Here is a 26,424-nt window from a genome sequence, read left to right as displayed (position 1 = left end):
TCCTTACACCACACACAAAAATAGACTCCAAATGGTTGAAAGACCTCAATGTGAGACAGGAGTCCATCAAAATCCTAAAGGAGAACACAGGCAGCAACCTCTTCGACCTCAGCCACAGCAACTTCTTCCTTGAAACATCGCCAAAGGCAAGGGAAGCAAGGGCAAAAATGAACTATTAGGACTTCATCAAAATAAAAAGCTTTTGCACAGCAAAGGAAACAGTCAACAAAACCAAAAGACAACCGACAGAATGGGAGAAGATATTTGCAAATGACATATCAGATAAAGGGCTAGTGTCCAAAATCTATAAAGAACTCATCAAACTCAACACCAAAAGAACAAAGAATCCAATCAAGAAATGGGCAGAAGACATGAACAGACATTTTTCCAAAGAAGACATCCAAATGGCCAACAGACACATGAAAAAGTGTTCAATATCGCTCGGCATCAGGGAAATCCAAATCAAAACCTCAATGAGATACCACCTCACACCAGTTAGAATGGCTAAAATTAACAAGTCAGGAAATGACAGATGTTGGCAGGGATGCGGAGAAAGGGGAACCCTCCTACACTGTTGGTGGGAATGCAAGCTGGTGCAGCCACTCTGGAAAACAGTATGGAGGTTCCTCAAAAAGTTGAAAATAGAGCTACCGTATGATCCAGCAATTGCACTACTGGGTATTTACCCCAAAGATACAAAAGTAGGGACCCGAAAGGGTACGTGCACCCCGATGTTTATAGCAGCAATGTCCACAATAGCCAAACTGTGGAAAGAGCCAAGATGTCCATCAACAGATGAATGGATAAAGAAGATGTGGTATATATATACAATGGAATATTATGCAGCCATCAAAAGGAATGAGATCTTGCCATTTGCAACGACGTGGATGGAACTGGAGGGTATTATGCTGAGCGAAATAAGTCAAACAGAGAAAGACATGTATCATATGACCTCACTGATATGAGGAATTCTTAATCTCAGGAAACAAACTGAGGGTTGCTGGAGTGGGGGGTGGGGTGGGAGGGATGGGGTGACTGGGTGATGGACACTGGGGAGGGTATGTGTTCTGGTAAGCGCTGTGAATTGTGCAGGACTGTTGAATCTCAGATCTGTACCTCTGAAACAAATAATGCAATATATGTTAAGAAAGAAAAAAAGAAGAAGAATGTAGCAGGAGGGGAAGAATGAAGGGGGGGAAATCGGAGGGGGAGAAGAACCATGAGAGACGATGGACTCTGAAAAACAAACTGAGGGTTCTAGAGGGGAGGGGGCGTGGGAGGATGGGTTAGCCTGGTGATGGGTATTGAGGAGGGCACGTTCTGCATGGAGCACTGGGTGTTATGCACAAACAATGAATCATGGAACACTATATCTAAAACTAATGATGTAATCTATGGGGATTAACATAACAATAAAAAAAATTTTTAAAAAAAAAGTAAAATCTTAAAAAAAGAAAAAAAGAATAGTGTTTAAAGCCATGAGACTGGAATAGATAAGTATGTTGACTCATGAACAACACAGGTTTGAACTTCATGGGTCCATCTATATGCAGATTTTTATCAATAAATACATACAGTATTATAAATGTATTTTCTCTTCCTTAGGATTTTCTTAACATTTTTTTTCTCTAACTTACTTTATTATAAGAATACAGTATATAATATGTATAATTTTAAAAATATGGGTTAATCAACTATAAATGTTATCAGTGAGGTTTCTAGTCAATAGTACACTATTAGTAGTTAAGTTTTGGTGGTGTCAAGAGTTGTATGCGGATTTTTTACTACATGGGGTGGGGGGTTGGTCCTCCTAACCCCCATGTTGTTCAATGGTCAACTTTTCTTGGTTGGGAAGATTAAATTCCCTAATGAGAATAAGTGTTCCCAGATCTTTAAAATTAATCTCAGTGTAATTTATGTTAAAACTCCTGTAGTTTGTGTGTATGTATGTGTCTGAGAGAGAGAAACTTGGTAATCTAATCCTAGTATCATTAAATAGGAAAGTGCCATTTGCCAAGACCATTCTTTAGAAGAATGAAATGCAATGTTATTTGCAAGAGCATGAGTTTGACAAAATAGAACAGAAAAAAGAGTAAATAGAAATTTAGTATATGACAGAGGTGGCATTATAAATCAATAGGGAAATAATCATATGAGGAATGGTTGCTATCCATGAAAAAAATCTGTAAAGTTTTGCTTTTCATATTTAAGTATTTATATGGTTTTATGGATTAAGTATCTAAATATAAAAAGCAAAACTGTATAGATTTTTTTTTTAAATGTCGAACAATCTCTCTTGAACATTTTGCTAGGAAAGTGTTTCTTAATCAGAATTTAAATGCAGGCCAAAAAGGAAAAGATTGATATATTTGAATATGTTAAAATGTAAAAGTTCTATTTCAAAAATCAGTATGTCCAACGAAAAGGCAACCCATAGTCTGTGAGAAGACATTTGTAGTGCATACAATTTGACAGTGCATTAGTGTTGAGGATACATTAACTAAGCATCAATAATAATAAGTAGAAGTCCGTAGAAAATTGGGCAAAGGATATGAACATTTCAAAAGTCATAACAATCAAGAAAATGCAAGTTAAAATAATGTGAAACTATTTCTAAATACTAGTACTGAAATAATGTGGTAATTATGATACCAATTATCAGTATCAGAAATATGTGGAGTGTAATAACAAGTTACAAAAGGAAATTACAATACAGATACAGTTGATATACATTTTAAATATTTTAAACAGTAGTGTATATTGGTTATGGATATATACTTTTTTAGTTATATACATATCGGTATACAGTAAAATAAAATATATATATATTCTATGTGTGTATATATATTATAAAAGAATAAAATTTAAAAATTACTAGGACTGATACCCTAACTTCAAGTTAGTGATTGTATTTGTAGAAGTAGGGCATTGGAGACAGCCTAAGTGTCTATCACTGAGGAAATGGATAGGTAAATGTGGTGTTTGCATCCTGTGATATACTGTGCATCATTTAGAAACATGTATTTACGTGTAAAGGTGTAGTTACAGCAACATAGATAGATCTAAAAAACAAGGTTTATATTAAAGTAAAAAGAGATATGGATCTATAACATAAAAACACATGCATGCAGGGGCGGCTGGGTGGCTCAGTCGGTTAAGTGTCTGCCTTTGGCTCAGGTCAGGATCCCAGGGTTCTGGGATCGAGCCCCAAATTGGGCTCCCTGCTCAGCAGGGAGCCTGCTTTTCCCTGTCCCTCTGCCGCTCCCCCTGCTTGTGCTCTTTCTCTCTATAACAAATAAATAAATAAAATCTTTAAAAGAAAACACACACATGCATGCAAATAACAATATATATTTTACCAGTATATGTGTATGTCCAAGAATATATCACATTTTAATGTGAACCTACAAAATGAAGGGGAATGAGAGAGGGATTGGGAATGAACAGGAAAATAAAAGAAACAAACAAGAGCAGTCTTTCACAGCTAATAGTGATAACGGGCCATGGAAAGAGTAGTGTGATTACTCTGCACTCAAGGTTCAGAAAGAGTGGAAGATAAAAGAATATGACTTATGGTGTATGTAGGATAAATCAGGGTGTGGAGATTCTGGAAGGAAGATGAGTAAGGAAATTGACTCATAAAGACCTACAGTCATATGATAATAGAAATAGAAAAATTAAAATGCATATAAAAGATTCCATGTAGGAAAAATGGGCAGAACTTGGTGATATCGGGCTAAAGGACAGTGGAAGAATTTCAGAATTTTATTGCTAAACATATCTTAATGATCATCTTAGTTTAACTTCCCAATCTTATAGAAGAAACCAATCTGAACCAAAGGCTTAGAAATTATCTTGTCCAGGGTTGCACAACAAATTCATGGAATTAGAACTCATATCTTGTAACTGCTAATCTGGTGAGTTTCTAAACCTGGCTTTCTAATAGTATTCACAGCAGTAAGAAAGTCGAGAATGAGAATTAATTATTAAAGGATCATGAGTGGTTACATGGACTTTTGACATCTGCATGGAAGTTTCATTTGGTTTTTGGACACTTGGGCCTAAAAATTTTAAATTAAGGTTAGAGATCAGTAAAGCTAGTTGTGGTTTTCTAAAGCCTAAAAGGTTTTAAGTGTTTTATTGTCCATGAGCAATTTTGCCATAATATTTACTGACAGTATTCCATAGCTTAACATTAAGCAGTTCATGGTTGTATACATAAAACTAAGCTTGCTTTTCCTGCCACAGATTTGAAGAAACATAAGGATAAGCAGATGCTTCTTTTAGAGAAGAGGGTGTTGCTTTCAAGCTTGACAGATTCTGAATGATGGGGCATACTGACATTACCAGAATTTAGGTTTTGAGATGCCCCTATAACTATGCCAAGAATAACTAAATTGAAAACTCTTTAAATACTAGATTTGTTTAAGTTTGTACTTACACTGAAAACAATTAGTTTCATTTGCTGTCTGGTTTTATAGTGCAAAAAGAAAATTAGAATCATGGGGACTTACGAAAGCTTTTATAATTTTCCTTTTCAGGAGTTTCTGGTGATGCTCTGTCATAGCAGATAAAACTCTTCAGCCTGGTTTCTAAGAACCATCATTCACCTGCCCCCCTCAACCTTCCAGTTATGTACAAACTGCTCAAAATAGTCATTTTACTGTTTTTCATGGAAAAACTTTTGGTTTCTTCCTTTTGCCTTTGATCATTATTCTGTTTCTCAGAAAACTTATAACTTTCAAAATCTGGTTAAAATCTGCCTTCTCCAAGAAGACTTCTCTCAATTCATTACACCAGATTTTTACTCTTTTCTTGTGGATATACTCAGATGAGATTTTATGCTATTTCTCTTTCAGTGCTTTTTTGTCATATATATTTGTTTATAATGTATATTTAGCTGACTTGTAGAAACGATTATTTTTCAAGTGCTCAGATTGTACATCTGCCTTATAATTTTTTTTTTTATTTTAGAGAGAGAGCAAGTGAGCACGAGCTGGGGGAGGAGCAGAGGTAGGAGCAAGAGGGAGGTGGAAGGAATCTCAAGAAGACTCTGCACTGAGGGCAGAGCCCACTATGGGGCTCTAACTCACAATCCTGAGATCATGACCTGAGCCAAAAATCAAGAGTTGGAGGCTCAACCAACTGAGCCACTCAGGTGCCCCTGCCTTGTAATGTCTTTGAAGGAAAGGATTGTCATTTGTGTATCTCAGGAATAACTTATTTTATTTTTATTTCATTTTGTTTTTTGTTTTAAAGATTATTTATTTGAGAGAGAGCGTGAGCAGGGGCGGGGGGTAGGAGCAGAGGAAGCAGAGCAGGAGAAAGAGAGAAGCAGACTTCCCACTGAGTGTGGAGCCTGATGCAGGGCTCTATCACAGGACCCTGAGATCATGACCTGAGCTGAAATCAAGAGCCAACCACTTAACCAACTGAGCCACTCAGACACCCCTCAGGAATAACTTGTAAAAGGACCTAACTATAAAGATTGACTAAAGCACTTGCATAGGGATCCATATTAACCTTTCATCAGATTGGCATCATCAGAATATTTATTAAAAAAAATTTTAGCCACTAAGGAATGATCTCATTAACAGATACAGATATTATCTTCATATAAAGAATCTATAACTTGTCAATCACCTTATTTTATATTTATTGAAAACTTAAACATATACATGTGTGCTCAGTGTAGAAACAGTCCTTAATAAGTTTCTGTGTGATATAGCCTCAAAATTGTTGTAATTGGACTCATTTCACACATCTTTTATGGATTCAACAATTTCTAAAGATGAGATCCCTTTCAGTTTTTCTAGCTTGAGGTTCTTTTTGTTATTTCCAGTCACATAGGTCAGAGGTACTAAACTGAGCTTCTTACCATATCTCCTGAATCTTTTTATATTTGTGAATGACACCACCCAGTTCCTGCTTCAGAAAACCGGGAGGCATCCGAAATCTTTTGCTGTCCCAGCTCTACCCTCTAAATGTCTCTCAGATCCTCCACTTTTGTATCACTATATTGTTACTATTTTGTTCAGTCCATCAGTGCTCCAGTAACCTCCAAATTAATTCTCCCTCCCCATCTTCTTTTTTCATAGTCATCAAATTATCTTTCTAAAATAAAATCTGATCATGTCTTTCTTCTTTGATGGCTACTAAATGCCTATAGGATTTAATTCAAGTTACTCAAAATGACATTAAAGCCTTCTGTGACTTGACTCCTGGCAACTTAACTCATATTTAGTCAGTCCTCACCTCAATTTCCTGAACTATTTTCAGTTTCCCGAACAAGCCATGCTATTTCATAACTCCCTACTTTTGCTCACATTGTTGAGGGTGCCTGAGATGCCCTTTGCTGATAAATGTCCTCTCAACTTTCAAGTTTCAGCTCCAGTGTCACATTTTCTAGAAATCTTTTTCAAAATCTTTATGGTTTCTTCCTCCTTGGGTAGGAACCAAGCATGCCTACCTTTTGCTTCAGCCATACTGCACATACATCTGTCACAGCATTTTTAACACTTTAATGTACATAATTCTTTACAAATTGATCTCTCTTTGCTAGTTTATAAGCTCCTAATTTAGCCATTTTTATCTTGCCATCACCTAACACAGTGCTAGACACATGGCAAGTGCTCAAAAAATATTTTTTGAGTCATTAAGTCAGTTAATTAAGTAATTGTATTTCATTGGAGGGGCAAAACTAAATTTATGTGGGTGTTTTATTAGTGTACTTTACCCTTGGTCTTTTGGGGGCACAACTGTTTTTCTTGAACTGTAATTATTTAGAAAATTATATGTTAAAGTCTTCAGTTGTGGAGTAATGTATGTCTACTTAGTAGTTTGATTTCTAAAGTACACCTGAAAAAAAAAACATTTTTAATATAACTAATAGTAGCTTTGCAGACTAAATTAAGAGATTTTTCAGTGTTTCCCATTATGGATCCAGGCTTTAAGCTATATTGACTTTTAAATCTGTTTTTATTACTAATCATCTCTAGGTTAAAATGCATGATAGACATATTTAAGTATTTTTTATGTTTAGTGTTCTATTTAAATATGACATAAAATCCAAGAAATCTTTAAAATGTGATTTAGAACTAAATGGTTTTATTGAAGAGCATAAGAGCTGATGTGATAGGAATGTGATTTTTGATACAATTTTATTATGTTTAGTGCAACAAAGTTTAAGTTACATAATCATTGTGTTCATCATTAATTTTTTTTACACACCAGCCCAAGTAGTCTCCTCAAAGCATAAAACAAATCACATCACTCACCTTTTTTAACACTCAGTGGATTTTCATTGCAATTGTATTTAGTCTCTCTTCTGTGGGGTGCTTCCAAGACCTCCAGTATATAGATGTCACCTGACGTTTCTTCAGATTACTATATTTTCTCCTTTCCCTTTTTTGAAATTGCTTGGAAGAAGAATCTGTATCTGCTGTAGTCACTCTTTGGAATTCCCTTCAACTTGGATTTAGTCCCACCTCTCTGTTCTTTTCCTCAAGTTTACTGGTACCGTTTTACCTTTTTTGCCTGAAAACAAAATCTTCCATTCTCTGTGGTGGATGATTTTTCTGTCCTTCTTGAACATTTCTCTACTGTCTTTTGTGTTCGTGCCCTCATTTCCTCTCTGACCTTTGTGGCCATTTCTTTTCTTCTTTAGCTTTTTCTACTTCCTTAGTCTACCTACTGAAAGTAGACATTTCTTAAATTTCTAGCTATATTATGCACTTTCCCCCCTCCTTACATGATCACATTTATCCTACCCAACTTAAACTTTAATCTCAATAATATTGTTTCCCAAATATGTGCCTCTGGTCATGATCACTTTGTGGAGCTCTATACTTGAATTGCTAGAGCAAGGGTTTTCAAACTTTTTTTTTTTAGCAGCAGAATCCTTTAAAAAATCTAATACGTAGAACCCCAGTATATAAAATTGATAAAAGTGGAACTGCTATGATTGCAGTGAGGAGTGCAAATCTTCCCCATCTTGTAATTAATACTATCATCAAACCTAGGAATTTTGCTTGATCCTTCTCTTTTGCTTCCCCCCCGCCATTCAAATTTTGTTGGCTCTATATCCAGATTATCACAAATCCGATCATTACCACCCTCACCTCTATCCCAAGCCATCACTGTCTCTTGCTTGTATTAGTCTTCTATCTGGTTTCTCTGCTTTCACTCTTATCCCACTGTAAATCTTCCAAGACCTCCAGTATATAGATGTCACCTGATGTTTCTTCAGATTACTGTATTTTCTCCTTTCCCTTTTTTGAAATTGCTGGCATATTATAAGCACTCAGTAAATATTTGTTCAAAGAATGAATGGATAGAATCTCTTAGATTTTGCCTTGGTAAAATCTATGCCATCTTACCCAGTGGAACTGCTTACTTATTGTCGCCATCACTCTAGTTTAGATCTTTTCTGCCTCTGGCTCATTTATTATGATCTGTTGGTTAAAGAAAGAGGCAGAACCATCATTCTAGTCCATCCTTTTTCACAAATCCCAGATTTATTTCTTTATTTGTTTTTATTATATTCAGTTAGCCAGTATATAGTACATCATTAGTTTTTGATGTACAAATGCCAGATTTAAATTCCAAAAGTACAGCTCTGATCCCATTATTTGAGCAACTCCCCCATTACATTTAAATTAATACAGATCACTTAATTTGTTAATTGAGCCACATTGTAACCTCCCATCACCTTTCCAGTCTTATTTCCCATCTTCTCTAAGCAAGTCCTACACTTTCCTACCTTCATGCTTGTACTTATTTTATTCCTTTCTGAAGCTTTCTCTTTGTCTGTGCTTGTGTGATTCACCATTTCTTGGCCAATTCTCATTTTAAATACCTCCTGCTTCAATATTCTCTGATCTAAATGCAAATAACTACCTACTCTGAATCATAATACTTTCTTTTAATCTTTGGTGGTGCTTGAAGAAGTGTGCTTTGTGGCCCTTCTAAAGATTACTGTATCTCACCTATCTTCATGTGCTTTGTACCACCTTGCATAACATCTTTTGTGTCTGACACATGACAGGTGTGTGGTAAAAATTTTTGAACATGTCCATTTCATAAGCCTATATAATAACAGAAAATATATTCTCCAGATTATCAGTGATATTTAAAGTTGTAAGACTCTAAAGCTATATTTGTAATCATTGTTTAGAGTATTTTTGCAAAGATAAACATGTTGATTGTGTAGTTTTTCTGTAAAATCTAAGACAGTGGCTGTATATCAGAATCAACTATAGTGATTCTGAAAAAGAGAGATGCCAGGTACTCCCCTCCCACCCCCCAACATTCTGAAATAAGACTCAGATAGAGACTATGTACATATGGTTGCAAAAAGCTCGCTTTCATACATAGAAAGTATACAGAACTACTTGTATGATAGAAAATTATATTCTAACATAGAATTCAGCATTTTGAACTAAATTATGTATAATTTTGAACTAAATTGTATAAAAAATTACACAAATGAACCGGTTTTAGACTGTAGAAGCTCTTTTAAAATTTTGATAGCTCAGTACATGAATTATGATTCATGTACTGAATTATTAGTACAGTATCAATTATGGTAAGAAGTGATCTTAAAAATTCAGAACTTTGTCTAAAATTATGTTTGGGGACTTTCCAAAGTTTTTAAGCACAAATGATTGGTTTATTTATACCGGATAATTACAGAAGTACTTATTAAAGTACCTAATGTGTGCATTTTTCTTTTACATTTAAAAATTTAGAATATTTGGGGTGCCTGGGTGGCTCAGTCAATTAAGCATCTGCCTTCGACTCAAGTCATGATCTCAGTGTCCTGGGATTGAGCCCTGCACCAGGCTCTCTGCTCAGTGGGGAGTCTGCTTCTCCCTCTCACTCTCCCTCTGTGCTCGCTCTCTTTCTCAAATAAATAAATAAAATCTTTAAAATAAAAAAAAATTTAGAATATTCAACAGTAGCCTAATTATGGAAAGAGCCCAAATGTCCATCAACTGATGGATGGATAAAGAAGTTGTGGTACACACACACGCACACTCTCACACACACACTGGAGTATTATTCAGCCATGAAAAAGAATGAAAATCTTGTCATTTGCAATGACGTGAATGGAGCTAGAATGTATTATGATAAGAGAAACAAGTCAAAGACAAATACCATATGATTTCACTCATGTGGAGTTTAAGAAACAAAACAATGAACATAGGGGAGGAAAAAAAAAGAGCAAACCATAAAACTCTTAATTATAGAGAACACACTGAGGATTGCTAGAGAGGAGGGGGCAGGGAGATGGGCTAAATGGGTGACGGGTATTAAGGTAGGCACTTGTGATGACCACTGGATGTGATATGTAAGTGATAAATCACTAAATTCTACTACTGAAAGTAATATTACACCATATGTTAACTGAATTTAAACAAAAACTTGAAACCAAAAAAATAAAAAAAATTTAGTATACATAGCAAATCAGTAAAACCTTGGTTTTATTTCTTTCAGAACCTTACCATTTTTCATTGTATGAAAGAAATATAAACATTTCTAGAACTCTATTGATATGAGATTACAAAAGAAATGTATAAAAATTTATCTTAAAATAGACTCACTGTATTTGATGTTAAATCTCAAAAAATACGTATCGATAATTAAGACATTTTAATTTCTGTCCAAGTTAATGCTATAATTTAAGTATAGTACTATATTGTATCTTTTATACTTGGTTATACTTCAATTAACAGAGTGAAGATTTTTTCTTTTACAGGTTTAATTCAGATCTCTACTATTACAATTTTAGTATATGTGCTGCCGAAGCGAGCACTCTACTATTACAAGTAACAAAAATTACACTAATGAAAAATCCTAGAAATTTTATTTGTTTTTGTGTATGGTGTAAGAAAGTTGTCCAATTTCATTCTTTTGCATGTTGCTGTCCAGTTTTCCCAACACCATTTGTCTTTTTTCCATTCTTTCCTGCTTTGTTGAAGATTAATTGACCATATACCTTGTGGGTTCATTTCAGAGTTTTCTGTTCTAGTGATCTCTGTGTCTATTTTTATGTCAGTACCATACTGTTTGGATTACTACAGCTTTGTAATGTAACTTGAAGTCCGGAATTGTGATGCCTCCAGCTTTGCTTTACTTTTCTGAGGTTTCTTTGCCTATTCAGGGTCTTTTGTGGTTCTATACAAATTTTAGGATTGTTCTAGCTCTGTGAAAAATGCTGGTGGTATTTTGATAGGGATTGTATCAAATGTGTAGATTGCTTCGGGTAATACAGACATTTTAACAATATTCTTCCAGTCCAAGAGCATGGAATATTTTTCATTTTCTTTGTGTTCTTTTCACTTTCTTTCATCAATCAGTGTTTTATAGTTTTCAGAATACAGGTCTTTCACCTCTTTGGTTAGGTTTATTCCTAGGCATCTTACTGTTTTTGGTGGAATTGTGAATGAGAATGACTCCTTAATTTCTGTTTCTCCATTATTGGTGTACAGAAATGCAACAGATTTCTGTATGTTCATTTTGTATCTTGCAACTTTTCTGAATTCGTGTATCAGTTCTAGCAATTTTTTGGTGGAGTCTTCCACATTTTTTACATAGAATATCATGTTGTCTGCGAATAGTGAAAGTTTGACTTCTTCCTTGCCAATTTAGATGCTGTTCATTTCTTTGTGTTGTCTGATTGCTGTGGCTAGGACTTCCAGTACTATGTTAAATAACAGTGGTGAGAGTGGACATCCCTGTCTTGTTCCTAACAGTAGAGGTTTTTCCCCATTGAGGATGATAATAGCTTTGGGTTTTTCATTGATGGCCTTTATGTTGAGGTATGTTCCCTCTAAACCTATTTCATTGAGAGTTTTTATCATGAATGGATGTTGTCCTTTGTAAAATGTTTTTTCTAAATCTATTGAAAGAATCATGTGACTCTTACCCTTTCTCTTGTTGATGTGATTTATCACATTGATTGAATGGTGAATGATTTTTTAAATGTATTGTCAGATTCAGTTTGCTAGTATTTTATTGAGAATTCTTACATCCATGTTCATCAGTGATATTGGCCTGTAGTTCTTTTTTTCAGTGGAGTCTTTATCTGGGTTTGGTACTAGTGTAATGCTGGCCTCATAGAATGAATTTGGAAGATTTCCTTCCTTTTCTATTTTTTGGAACAATTTCAGAAGAATAGGTATTAATTCTTCTTTAAATGTTTGGTAGAATTCCCCTGTGAAGCCGTCTGGTCCTGGGCTTTTGTTTGTTGGGAGTTTTTGATTACTGATTGAATTTCTTTCCTGGTTATCGGTCTGTTCAAGTTTTCTATTTCTTTCTGTTTCAGTTTTGGTAGTTTGTATGTTTCTAGGAATTTATCCATTGTCCAATTTGTTGGCATATACTTTTTTATAATACTCTCTTATAATTGTTTGGATTTCTGTGGTGTTGGTAGTTAATTCTCCTCTATTATTTGTGATTTTATTTATTTGGGTTCTCTTTTCTTTTGGTAGTCTGGCTAGAAGTTTATCAATTTATTCATTTTTTTCAAAGAACCAGCTCCTCGGTCTATTGATGTGTTTCTTCTATTGTTTTTTCAGTTTCTATATCACGTATTTCTGCTTTAATCTTAATTACTTCCTTCTGCTGACTTTAGGCTTCATTTGTTGTTCTTTTTCTAGCTCCTTTAGGTGTAAGGTTAAGTTGTTTATTTGAGATTTTTCTTGCTTCTTGAGGTAGGCCTGTAGTGCTACATACTTCCCTCTTAAGACTACATTTTCTTCATTCCAAAGTTTTGGACCATTCTGTTTCCATTTTCATTTGTTTCCATAGATTTTTGTATTTCTCCTTTGCTTTTCTGGTTGACCCATTCTTGGTTAGTAGCGTGTTGTTTAACCTTCATGTATGTGGTCTTTCCAGATTATTTTCTTGTGTTTGATTTCTCATTTCATAGTGTTGTCAGAAAAGGTGCGTGGTATTATTTCAGTCTTCAAATAATTTTCAAATATTTCTTTTCTTTTTTTTTTTAAGATTTTATTTATTTATTTGAGAGAGAGAATGAGAGACAGAGAGCACGAGAGGGAAGAGGGTCAGAGGGAGAAGCAGACCCCCCGCTGAGCAGGGAGCCCGATATGGGACTCAATCCTGGGACTCCAGGATCATGACCTGAGCCGAAGGCAGTCACTTAACCAACTGAGCCACCCAGGCGCCCAATTTTCAAATATTTCAATCAAGTATTTGTTGGGCCTGTTTTGTGACCAAATATGTGATCCTATCCTGGAGATTGTTCCATGTGCACTTGAAAAGAATGTGTATTCTGCTGTTTTAGGATGGAATGTTCTGAATATATCTGTTAAGTCCATCTGGTCAGTGTGTCATTCAAAGCCATTGTTTTTCTGTTTAGATGATCTGTCCATTAATGTAAGTGGGGTATTAAAGTCCCCTACTGTTATTGTGTTACTGTCAATTAGTTCCTTTATGTTTGTTTTAAAGGCTAGTTTATCCAATATAAGTATTGCTATTCTGGCTTTCTTTTGACATCCATTTGCATGATAATTGGTTTTCCACCCCCTCACTTTCTTTCTTTCTTTCTTTTTTTTTTCTTTTCAAAGACTATTCATCTATCTGACAGATAGAGACACAGCGAGAGAGGGAACACAAGCAGGGGGAAGTGGGAGAGGGAGAAGCAGGCTTCCCGCGGAACAGGGAGCCCGATGTGGGGCTCGATCCCAGGACCATGGGATCATGACCTGAGCCAAAGGCAGACACTTAATGACTGAGCCACCCAGGTGCCCCCCCCCGCACTTTCAATCTGCAAGTATCTTTATGTCTAAGATGAGTCTCTTGTAGGCAACATGTAGATGGGTGCTGTTTGTTTGGGTTTTTTTTAATCCATTTGACACCCTCTGTCTTTTGATTGGAGCATTTAGTCCATTTACATTCAAAGCGATTATTGATATGTATTTATTGCCATTTTATCACTTGTTTTGTCACTTTTCTGGTGATTTCCTCTGATCCTTTCTTGTCTTTGTCACTTTTGGTCTCTCCTTTGCACTCCAAGAATCCCCTTTGATATTTCTTGCAGGGCTGGTTTAGTGGTCATGAATTCCTTTGGTTTTTATTTGTCTGGGAAACTCTATCTCTCCTTCTATTCTGATTGACAGCCTTGTTGGATAGAGTATTCTTGGCTGCAGATTTTTCCCATTCAGCCCTTTGACTTTATCATGCCATTCGCTTCTGGTTTGCCAAGTTTCTGTTGTACAATCTCCAGCTAGCCTTGTGGGTTTTCTCTTATAAGCTAAGGACTTCTTTTGTCTTTTTGCTTTTAAGACTTTTTTTCCTTTATCACTGTATTTTGCAAATTTAAATACAGTATGTCTTAGTGTTGGCCTGCTTTTGTTGATTTTGATGAGAGTTCTCTCTGCCTCCTGTATCTGGATGTCTGTTTCCTTCCCTCAATTAGGGAAGTTTTCTGCTATTATTTCTTGAAATAAATTTTCTGCCACCTTTTCTCTCTCTTCTTGGACTCTTAGAATACGAATGTTATTACATACATACAATCTGTTCTCGTATTGCAGAATTCTTCCTATCTTTTATTCAGCTTCACTTTTTCCATTACTTTGTCTTCTAGATCACCAATTCCTTTCTCTGTCTCTTCCAACCTGATGTTCATTGCATCACACTTGTTTCCAATCTCGTTTATTGTATTCTTCATCTCTGATGGATTCTTTTTTAACTCTTTTATCTCTGTGGTAAGTGTCTCACTGATGTCTTCTATTTTTCTCAAGCCTGCTAAGTATCCTTATGATTGTTGCTTTAAATTCTTCATCAGACATGTTGCTTATATCTGTTTTGCTTAGATATCTGGCCATGGTCTTATCCTTTTCTTTCATTTGGGATAAATTCCTCCATCTTAGTATTTTGTCTAATCTCTGCCTTCTTCTGTGTGTTAGAAAAGCCAGTTACTTCTCCTGCTTCTGAAAGTACTGGGCTTATGAAGAAGAAATCATGTAGTACCCAGGGTTTGGCACTTCAGGGAGTGTCTCCACTGTGTACTGAGTATGCTCTGCTATTGTGTTTTGGCTGCTCTGTCCTTCAGGCCAGTCTTCTGCAGAGGCTTTCCTAGCCTCCTGTGGGCAGTATTTGGTCCGTGACTGAATGTAGTGAGTTTTAATGAGGTGTGCTCTGGTCTGCCTGTGAAATGAGACCTGATACCACCTCCACCAGAACTGAGGCCCTAAATCTAAATCTGTTCTCGTTTTGCAGGACCCTCTGGTCTGGAGACATGGTGTGGGCAGGGGTCTGTGCTGGTCTTCTGGAGTAGGGGCCCACCATGCTGAGACAGAGACAAGTTTGACTAAGAAGGGCAGTTCCACCAGAGCTCAGGGGGTTGGGGTTTGGTAAAAGCACCTTAGGCAGCCAATATTCACGCTGTGCTGCTTCCCACAGGTGGCTTTGTATTTATGTTGAGGGGTGGGGGAGGGAAATGGCACCAGCCAGCTCCTGTGTTTTCAGAGAGATGTCTCGGTGAATGCTGCCTCTCAGGGATGCACTCTGAGGAGAGCAAATAATCTCCCCATACATTCTGCAGATCACTGTTTCTGTGCTGTCTGCTCCCAGTTGTTTACCTGCCTTCTCTCTAGGGGCAGCACAGTGCCCTCTAGACTCTATCCCAGTCAAGCCCACCGACCTTTAAAATTCTAGTGCTTTAGGCGCCTGGGTAGCTCAGTCCTTAAGCATCTGCCTTCGGCTCAGGTCATGATCCCAGGGTCCTGGGATCAAGCCCCACGTCAGGTTCCCTGCTCTGTGGGAAGCCTGCTTCTCCCTCCCCCACTCCTCCTGCTTGTGTTCCCTCTCTTGCTGTCTCTCTCTGTCAAATAAAATCTTTAAAAAGATAAATAAATAAATAAAATTCCAATGCTTTAAGCCCTGCTGGTTCCAAGAACTCAGAATTCAACCCTTTTCATTTTCTAAGCCAATGGGGAAATGTTATCCTTGTGTGTTCCCCTGTGTACTCCCCCTCTCTTGTCCTTCTCCTTGACCACCACCCCTTCCCTTCTGCAGCACCCGTGATCCATTTCTCCCCTAAACCTTGTCTCTGCACTTCCTACCTTTTTCAGTGTGGCCTCTTCTCTCCCTTTAGTTGTAGAGTTTCTTCTGTCTCCATGTCAATTTCTGGGGTATTTAGGATGATTTGATAGTTATCTAGTTGTGTTTGTGGGACGAGATGAGCCTAGAGTCCTCTTACTCCACAGCTGTGTTCCTCTCTGCTAATCAAATCCCAGAAATTTTAAATTGTTTGACAAGGAAGCATACCAGAAAATGAAATACTATGCATTTAAAAACTATTGCTTTGGAGCAAAAAATAAATATATGAGTAGTTATAACATTAAAATTGTTAATATTTAGTTATTCTTATTTCTTTTTTATCAAATGTGTTTTTCTAAAAAGAAAACTATTTTTGTCTTTTATAAAATTATGTCCATAAAGAGACATATATCTAAGACATTTGCATGTAAAATAGTATAAACATATAGTTATTAAACTTCCTTCAGAAAATAAAATTAGTATTTTTGTTGATTTCTTTAAAGGTTTCACAAGTTTGAATATTTGAAAGGAACGACAGGTTTCTGCAGAGCATACTCACATAAGGCTTTTATTTTATTTATTTATTTATTTTTAATTTAAGGCAGTTTAAAAAAAGGCATAAACAAGCATAGGGGGTACAGGTGACATTCAGCCACAAGCACCCTTAGGGTCTCTAGACAAAAACATGCTTTGTCTCCAGATTCAGTTACCAAGATGTGTCTTTTTTTGCCCCTCTGCTCACATAGTCCATCCCTGTTGTCTAACCAGTCCGAGGTGAAAACCATCAGTAGACAAATCCTGTTTGGGGGTTACCAGGTGGGATTCAGACTTTAAGCAGCACATCATAAATACTACTTTCCATTTTTTAGCCAAGAGTTAAGGCTAGAAATTCAAGCATCCCAAAGCTTTCTCAGCTGTAATCTAGCTCTACCACACAGTTCTTGACAATTTAAATTCTTAAAAACGGCAAAATTATGATAATAGTTTGCATTTGTATAAACTACAATAAAGTTTATAAAAGTGCTTTAATATGCATTAACTTATTTGAACTTTATGTTAATTTTGTGAGCTATACAGGAAAATTGTTCTTAATCTCTATTTTACAGCTACAGTTCTGAGACTCAGAAAGGTTAAGTGATTGGCCCAGTTCACATGGCTTTTGTGGTGGTGGAGTAAGGTCCAGAAGACAGACCTTAAAACTTTTATTCTAGAATATTTTTTAGTATTTCATGCCGGAAGTAGAAGGAAGTATTTAGTTCATTTCTATCTTGTGAAACAAGGTAGGAATAAACATATATGTATTTTGTATATATTTTTTAATATATAGTTTATATATTTATATATAGTTTTGTATATAGTTTTATATATATCATGTGTATGTGTGTGTGTGTGTATATATATATATACATATATATATATACAGTTTCTGTTACCTAATAATTATCTGATACATTTTAGCTACTGTTAGATTTTTATTTCCTACTGTCTTATATATATATATATATATACATATATACACACACACACACACACACATGAATATCAAATTGGATATGCAGGATCTAAAGTAAAATATCAAGATATAAGTTGTAACTGTTACTCTTTATCTCCTTTCCTTTTATGCTTTTTCATTGATTTATGACATATTTACATGTCTTCCATATGCCAGGTACTGTGCTATCTCCTGAGGATTTAAAATTAATAAAATGTGATTCTTGCCTTTAATGGTCTTATATTCCATTTTTTTAATAAACTCTACAATTCCACAAGGAAGTATGTGTTAATGTACAAAGTATTATGTATTATGCAGACTGGCATTATAAGGTCTTTTGCCTAGGAGAAGTTAGGGAAGACTGGAGATGAAGAGTCTTTTGAGCTAAATCTTGAAGATTTTTGAGGAATATATCAGAAAAAGAGGGAGTTTAGTTCAGTCAAACGTGAAAAAATAGACAAGGATCTGTTTTAAGAAACAGTTAGTGCTCTGTTATACTTGAAACATAAATTAACATGAAGGGAATTGGCAAGAGATGAGACTCCTTGGGGCCAAATGATGATTAGCCTTATATGCCATGCAGAGGAGTGTTGATTGTGTGCCCAAAGAAGTAGGGAATCCAGAAAATGTTATTAAACAAGGATTTTTAACAGTAGCTAACCTTAATTTGCAGATAAGATGCATTATAGAAATTGAATTAAGGAAGAGACCCATAGCGAGGACTTCAGTTTGGAAACTGTTGGACTAGTACTGGAAGTAATGATGGGACCAAAGGTTGGGCCATGAAATGGAAATGAAATACACAATTGAAAGACAATTTAGAAGTAGAATCATTAGGAAAATTAGAAATCAGGAGACCATCTATTGTAGGGTCTTGGTCTTTGCAGATTATCTAATCCACCTCCCTGTTGTTGGACATAAAATAGCTGAGACACTTGTGGTCAGGTGAATTGCCTTAGGCCACATTCCTAGTTAGTGACAGAACTAGGTTCCTGACTCTGGGGTTTTCCATATTGCATCCTATTCTGATTGTCTCTCTAACTGATCTTTTTTTTTTTCTTAATCATGCCATGGCCTTACTTAAGTATCTCACTACTTAATTTTTTCCTTTTAAAATATACAGGATGTTATAAATGGTAGGTTCATTTATTGATTCATATGATAATTGCAGTCCTGAAATTATCTCTAACCTTGAGGGAGATTTAAAATACATTGGTATAAGGTGGTTTTTGGTTTCAGCTTTGTTGTTGGTGAACCATTTTGCAAGTAGAAAAAAGTCCATTTTATGTCTGATAAATTCAGATTTTTATAAATTAGATTTATTCAAAACAAAGCATTTTCCTAAAGTGCTTAATTTTATATTATTGGAACCATTTTTTTTTGTAGACAGTGTATCATAGAGAACTCTGTTTAAATACCAGTTTCATTACTTAATTTGTGAATCCTTGGGCAAGTTGGTAAATCTCTGTCAACCTCACTCTCGACTTTAGTTTGGTGGAATAGTCTTAATAATACTTAATTCACAGAGAAAGTTAATTGTACTAAGTGAGATGATTGCAAAGCATTTATGACAGTTTCTGTTACCTAGTAATTATCTGATACATTTTAGCTACTGTTAGATTTTTATTTCCTATTGTCTTATGCTAATCAGTAATGTAATATATAAATACTGTTAGCTAAAAGTAAATCAATTAACATATACTGTGAATTTCTCATCAAATAATTTTTTAAGCCCAACAGCACTAAAATGGTTGATTTATAATACCTACATAAAATATAATTAAGAAATAAATATGGGCAGTTCCTACACTAAAGTAGCTTTGTTCCTAAATATGTTTATGTTTTTTACATAATCCAAGTGTTTTGTTTCATACTTAATGCTTAATTGGTAGGATATTAAAAATCTTTTTTTCTGTTTCAGAAAGTCTTATTATTCTAAAATCTTTTTCTGTGGGGAGTCAAGAAGATATTGAAACTTATTTGATACTAATGGAACATTCAAAAAACTTGTTATTTTTGTCCTTTGCAACTACAATTTCTAAAAAAATTAACTATTATACTATCTTGAGACAAATGTTTGAATTCATTATATTAAGTGGTTATATAATACATACTCCTGGTGTTTAAGGAGTGATCAGATATTGAAGCTTTGGTTCATTTTCATAGAAAAGCCAATCAGTGATACTTCTTTAACTCTATAAATTCAGGAAGTTATTAATGTAACGATATTCTACTTAGCACTGCCATTCTTGTTAGGTAATTTACTAAGATGATAAAGTGCTTTTTCATGAAATATGAATCATTTGAGTATGAAATATAATTTATCCAAATAAAGTATTAATGACTCCCACTTTATACCCCTGCCCTTCACCTATACTTTTCCTCTTTACTCTTCCACATGCATTTTATCAGTAATAAAGGAATCTTTCAGTATCTACCCCTTAGATCCATTTTTAGGTGCATAAGAGTTACTAATGATTTTACCAAATTTAGATTTCTTTTCTAGCTTTTTTAATTCTTTATGGCCTATGAAAAGTGTTTATTAACTTACTTTCTATTTTAGGCAAGCCAAGTTAGATATGAGAGTTGCAGCAGCAAAAGTGGAAGAGTTAAATAACATGGCTGAAAATCTTCAAGGACAAATGCAAAAGAAGGTATTTTCCTATTTCTAAGACAACTGGAAGCCTATAGCTTAGTTTTCTGTGAATTTTATTAATATTTTTTGGATTAGGTGTTAAAGAGGGTTGCTGGAAAATAAATTAAAAATCACTTTATTGCTCTCTAAATATAAAATATGAAATTAGGAAGCTAAATTATGATTTTGGAAATTACTTCCATTCACTTTATCCTGAGTCAGTAAAACATTGTAATCATTCCTAGATACATCATTACTGAAAGACATATTAAGGCAAGATGAAGTTTGATTAATTGGTAATACATAGATAAAAAGAAGCATGTAATACTACATTTTGTGTTATTTATGGAAATACTTATTGGCATAAGAGACCCTGGTTTTTATGTGTAATAGTGACATTTCAGGAAGGTGTCAAGGAAAGGTCAGGCTTTAGATTTAGGTGGATATAATTATTAAAAATTCTAGCTGTGGTATTTACTAGCTGTGTAACTTTTCTAAGCCTTATTTCCTAATCGGTGAAAGTTGATTATAGATTTCTAATAATGGTGATTCGTGAAAGGCTTATGTAAAACTTCCCATAGATAACAGTTATAAAACTTGGATACATTCTTTAAAACACTGGGACACACCCAAAAACAGAAAGACACTGAAAGAGGTATGAATTGTAAGTTTTTGAATTTCTGACCTGAGAGTTCTTGCCAGCCGCCATAGCTGTGGCTTCAGAAAACAACAGCTTTATATGGACTTAAACAGCCAAGATCAAAGTTAAAGGTAGGAAAAGCAGTTGAAAATTTAAAGAAGAAATATTGGCAACAAAAGAACAACAACAACAAAAAACAGAGAGAGAAACCTAAATTCTGAGTATAAACTCTGACCAGATCCATGGCTGACAGCCAAAGTATGCATATAGGGGTAGGAGAGGGAGTTGAGTGAAAAAGTAGGCAGGGATCTGAAAGAAAACTACTCTTGAAAGATAGAGCTATATGGAACTATATATCTGAGTTTACCACTTCTTATAATTGATTGCATTCCTGAAATGTGTGCTGTTCAAGCAGCAGAAAGCTGAAGCCTTAATGTTTGTATCAGAGGACAGAGCCCAAAGCAGGCAGAGCAGCTTGAAATTACAGAGGAATCTCCAAGACCAACAAAATCATAAAGAGGATGAGCCCTACCCCTGCCCAAACTTGACCAATCCTTTAAGTATGTAGGCACAAGAGAATTTCCAGGAAGCCTAGGTAAAAAAGCAACCATGGAAAGAAACAAGAACTGATTACATATGGCAGCTGCTGCATACTATAGGGGAAACATTCCAGAGCTTGAATTGAGGCAAGATAATTCCCTCCTTGAACAGAAAAACTAATAATCCTCAAGAACAAAACAGAATCGAAAGTAACTGCAATGCATTATCTGTATTATCCAGTTTTCAACCAAAACTCTCTAGACAGGAAAGTGTGACTGATGGGGCTGGGGTAGGGGAAGCAAAGCAGTCCATAGAAATTCACTCTCAGCAGACCTAGCTCTTGGATTTAGCAGGCAAAGGCTTCAAATAAGCGGTTATAAATATGTTCAAGGAATTAAAGAAAGTGTGTATTTAAGTTAGAGTAAAATAAGGCTTCTGTGATGGAGCAGATAGAGAATTTTAACTAAGAAATAGAAAATAATTTTAAAAATAGAAATTCTGGAGTTTAAAAGTACAGCAACCAAAATAAAAATTTAATTGGATGGGTTCAAGAATAGATTGGAAAAAGCAGAAGAAATAAGCAATGAACTTGAAGACAAATCAACAGAAATTTTCCTATCCAAAAAACAGAGTTTAATTTTTCAAAGTGCTGGAACAAACAATCCTAAAATTTGTATGGACTCAGAAAAGACCCCAAATCGCCAAGGAAACGTTGAAAAAGAAAAACAAAGCTGGGGGCATCACGTTGCCCGATTTCAAGCTATATTACAAAGCTGTGATCACCAAGACAGCATGGTACTGGCACAAAAACAGACATACAGACCAATGGAACAGAATAGAGAACCCAGATATGGACCCTCAACTCTATGGTCAAATAATCTTTGACAAAGCAGGAAAAAACATGCAATGGAAAAAAGACAGTCTCTTCAATAAATGGTGCTGGGAAAATTGGACAACCACATGCAGAAGAATGAAACTCGATCATTCTCTAACACCATTCACAAAGATAAACTCAAAGTGGATGAAAGACCTCAATGTGAGACAGGAATACATCAAAATCCTAGGGGAGAACATAGGCAGGAACCTCTTTGACATCAGCCACAGCAACTTCTTTCAAGATACATCTCCAAAAGCTAGTGAAACAAAAGCAAAAGTGACATTTTGGGACTTCATCAAGATAAAAGTCTTCTGCACAGCAAAGGGAACAGTCAACAAAACAAAGAGGCAACCCACAGAATGGGAGAAGATATTTGCAAATGACACTATAGATAAAGGACTGGTATCGAAGATCTATAAAGAACTTCTCAAACTCAACACCCAAAACACAAATAATCAAGTCAAAAAGTGGGCAGAAGATATGAAAAGACACTCCTCTGAAGAAGACATACAAATGGCTAACAGACACATGAAAAAATGTTCATCATCATTAGCCATCAGGGAAATTCAAATCAAAACCACATGAGATACCACCTTACACCAGTTAGAATGGCAAAAATTGACAGGGAAAGAAAAACAAATGTTGGAGAGGTTGTGAGAAAGGGGAACTCTCTTACACTGTTGGTGGGAACGCAAGTTGGTACAGCCACTTTGGAAAACAGTGTGGAGGTTCCTCAAAAATTTAAAAATAGAGCTACCCTGTGACCCAGCAATTGCACTCCTGGGTATTTACCCCAGAGACACAGATGTAGTGAAAAGAAGGGCCATATGCACCCCAATGTTCATAGCAGCAATGTCCACAATAGCCAAACTGTGGAAAGAGCCGAGATGCCCTTCAACAGATGAATGGATAAAGAAGATGTGGTCCATATATACAATGGAATATTACTCAGCCATCAGAAAGGATGAATACCCAACTTTTACATCAACATGGATGGGACTGGAGGAGATTATGCTAAGTGCAATAAGTCAAGCAGAGAAAGTCAATTATCCTATGGTTTCACTTATTTGTGGAACATAAGGAATAGCATGGAGGACATTAGGGGAAGGAAGGGAAAAATGAGGGGGGGGGAATTGGAGGGAGAGATGAACCATGAGACTCTGAGAAACAAACAGGGTTTTAGAGGGGGCGGATGGGGGGATTGGTTAGCCCGGTGATGGGTATTAAGGAGGGCACATACTGCATGGAGCACTGGGTGTTATATGAAAACAATGGATCGTGGATCACCACATCAAAAACCAATGATGTATTGTATGGTGACTAACATAACATAATAAAATTTAAAAAAAAAAAAAAGTTTAAAAGATGGAAGAAAAATGGGTGGCTCAGTCGGTTAAGCGGCTGGCTCTTGATTTCAGCTCAGGTCATGACCCAGAGTCCTGGGATCAAGCCCCGCATCGGGCTTCTTGCTCAGCAGGGAGCCTGCTTCTCCCTCTCCCTCTGCCTGCCACTCTCCCCTGCTTGTGCGCTCTCTCTCTCTCTCTCTCTCTCTCTCTGTGTCAAATAACTAAATAAAAATATTTAAAATAAAAGATGGAAGAAAAATGAACAAGACCTCAGAGATTTGGGGGAAAATACGAAGCAAGCCAACAGGAATGTAATTGGAATTGCAGAAGGGACAGGGACAGAAAAGATGTTTAAAGAAATAATGGCTGGAAACTTCCAAAATTTGGTGGAAAACAGGTAGGATAAACACAAAGAAAATTACTTCTACACATCATTACAATACTGACTGCCAGTTATAAAGTGAAAACTTGAATTCAGCAACAGGAAAATGGCATGAACGGAGGAACAGTGGTAAGAGTAATGGCTGACTTCTTACAAGAAACGTGGAAGCAAAAAACATTGGAATAATATATTTGAAGTGTTGAAGGGAAAAAAATGCTCACTAAGAATTCCATGTCCAGTGAAACTGTACTTCAAAAATGAAGGTAAAATAAAGACATTTTCAGATAAATGACACTGAGAATTTGTCACTAGCAGAGCTGTTATTCAAAGAATGCCAAAAGAAATTCTTTAGGCTAAAAGGAAAGGACACCAGATGGTGACTCAGATATATATAGGAAGAAATTAAGAGGAACAACAATTGTAAATATGAAATATTTTTGTACATTTTTTTTCTCATTAATACCTTAAAATATATGACTGCTTTAAAGGAGAATTGAGCAATGTATGTGAGGATTGATTTATTTTTCTTTTTTTTAATTTAAATTCAATTAATTAACATACCATGTATTACCAGTTTCAGAGGTAGAGTTCAATGATCTCTACCTATGTGATGGATTTGTAAAGTCGCAGATGTAATAGAACAATGCACTCAAGACTAGGATGGTACATGGAGATAAATACATTGTTGCAAGGTTCCTATGTTTTCTCTGAACTAGATATTAACTCTGAATAAATTGGGATGAGTTAAAGATACATACTGTAATTTCTAGAGCAACTACTAAAAATTAATTCAAAGAGATATAGCTAAAAGTCAATAGAATTAAAATGGTATGTAAAAAATAACACAACAGTAGGCAAGAAAGGATAAACAGGATTTTTTCTAAAGGTGGTACAAATCAAACCTATTTATTTCAAAGCATTGCTAGGTCAGAGAAGAAATATCCTATGATTGTAATGGTATGCTGTATAACCAACTTTTAAAAGAGCATATTCTAAAGGCAGATTATTTACATACAAATCCCTGCTTTGTTTTGTTAGATTTGCACTATAGAAATAGTTTGAAATATTGGTAGAAATTTATATGCAATGACTTTTTATTATTGTTTTTCTAATACAAAATCGATAGTGAGGTTTTCTTCCCCTTTTTTTAGTATGTACATGATTTATTTCCAAACTGTTATTGCTTGTTTATTTTCAATTTTATTACTTTCCTAGTTACAAAAGTAGTGCATGCTATTCCTAAAAATTCAAATAATATTGAAAAATATAAAGAAGAGCACAACATATATACAAAATACATAATAGAGGTAATGCAAGATTACCTTGCAGGTCTATCCCTAGGAAATAATCAATGTTAACAGATTGTTTATAGCTTAAAGATGTTTTTTCTGTGTGTGTATATATATATGCATATATGTTTAAATTTTTTTAATGTAAAAGGAGTCATACCGTAAATACTATGTACAGAATTTTTTTTAGTGAAACAGATTTCATGGACAGCTCTCAGACATCTAGATCAATTTTTAAGGAGTTGATTAGATAATGCTGTATTGGTATCCCTTCTTTAAACTTAAATTCTAGAAGTGTAATAACTTTATAGAGTGAATCCTTTTCTTTATGTTGTATAATGATGTATTGTATTTTCACATACTCAAGCTTCCAGTTTCTTTATTTTCTAGGAGGAGGAAATGTTGTCCGCCCAAGGAAGAGAGGAAGCATCAGATAGGCGTTTACAGCAGTTACAATCTAGTATAAAACAATTAGAAACAAGGTAAATTGTTAAATACGTCTAGCTTTCTCTATAAGCTTCAAAATGTTTTCCACATTGGAGTTTCAGTTTATGATATTTTCTAGAATATGTATTTTATAACTGCTAAACAAACTATAATCCTAGGTTTTAAATCTGATTTACTGGACATTATTTATTTTAAAAATCATGTTCAAAACATTGATATATTTTGAATGTATATTCAAAGATCATTTTTCTCTTCCTTTTCCCCAAAGCAGTCATAGTCAAGTTTAGTCAATCCCCAAATCAAAAATGTTCTTTCCATCTTAAAGCAGAAAAACAAAATTGGGTAAAAATTAAACAGAAAAACTATCTTACTAAGTAGGTACACAAGAGAAAAAGTACTCAAGAAATCATTATAGGTGTTTTCTCTGGAGTCTTCTGGAGCAGTAATTTTCAATAATCTTTGAAGGTCTGGACTACTCTTTAAATATATTCTGTAGGTTGTCTTTAATCGCTATCTTAATGTAAATGTGCACTATAAAAATCTTTTGTTGTTTTTGTTGTTTCCTAGTCCTTGTTGAATGTTCCCTTAAAAGACTTGAAAATTGTCATTTGTAACCTATTAAAGATAACAGTGACCATAGCCCATAAATTCACTTTATGATTAATAGCCGAAAAATCTACTCTGTATGATTGGAATATTTTACACTCA

General features: G+C 35.1%; 1 protein-coding gene across 9 annotated transcripts in view; it reads left to right on the top strand.

The window, feature by feature from the left end:
• SCLT1 (sodium channel and clathrin linker 1) overlaps positions 1 to 26,424 on the top strand; it is a 215,143-nt gene that overhangs the window by 62,532 nt on the left and 126,187 nt on the right. For 8 of the 9 annotated variants that reach the window (XM_032412836.1, XM_032412837.1, XM_032412839.1 and 5 more), the window contains exons 10-11: positions 20,124 to 20,214; positions 25,660 to 25,751. The exons of the other annotated variant lie outside the window; for it this stretch is intronic. In XM_032412836.1, coding sequence (XP_032268727.1) covers positions 20,124 to 20,214; positions 25,660 to 25,751 — 183 coding nt within the window. The remainder of the gene's footprint in view (positions 1 to 20,123; positions 20,215 to 25,659; positions 25,752 to 26,424) is intronic. 9 annotated transcript variants of the gene reach the window in all.

Source organism: Phoca vitulina, unplaced genomic scaffold (genome assembly GCF_004348235.1).
Source record: "Phoca vitulina isolate PV1807 unplaced genomic scaffold, GSC_HSeal_1.0 scaffold14, whole genome shotgun sequence".
Classification (NCBI taxonomy): Eukaryota; Metazoa; Chordata; class Mammalia; order Carnivora; family Phocidae; genus Phoca; species Phoca vitulina.
Note: the sequence above shows the minus strand (reverse complement) of the source record. Positions and strands in the feature narration are given on the sequence as shown.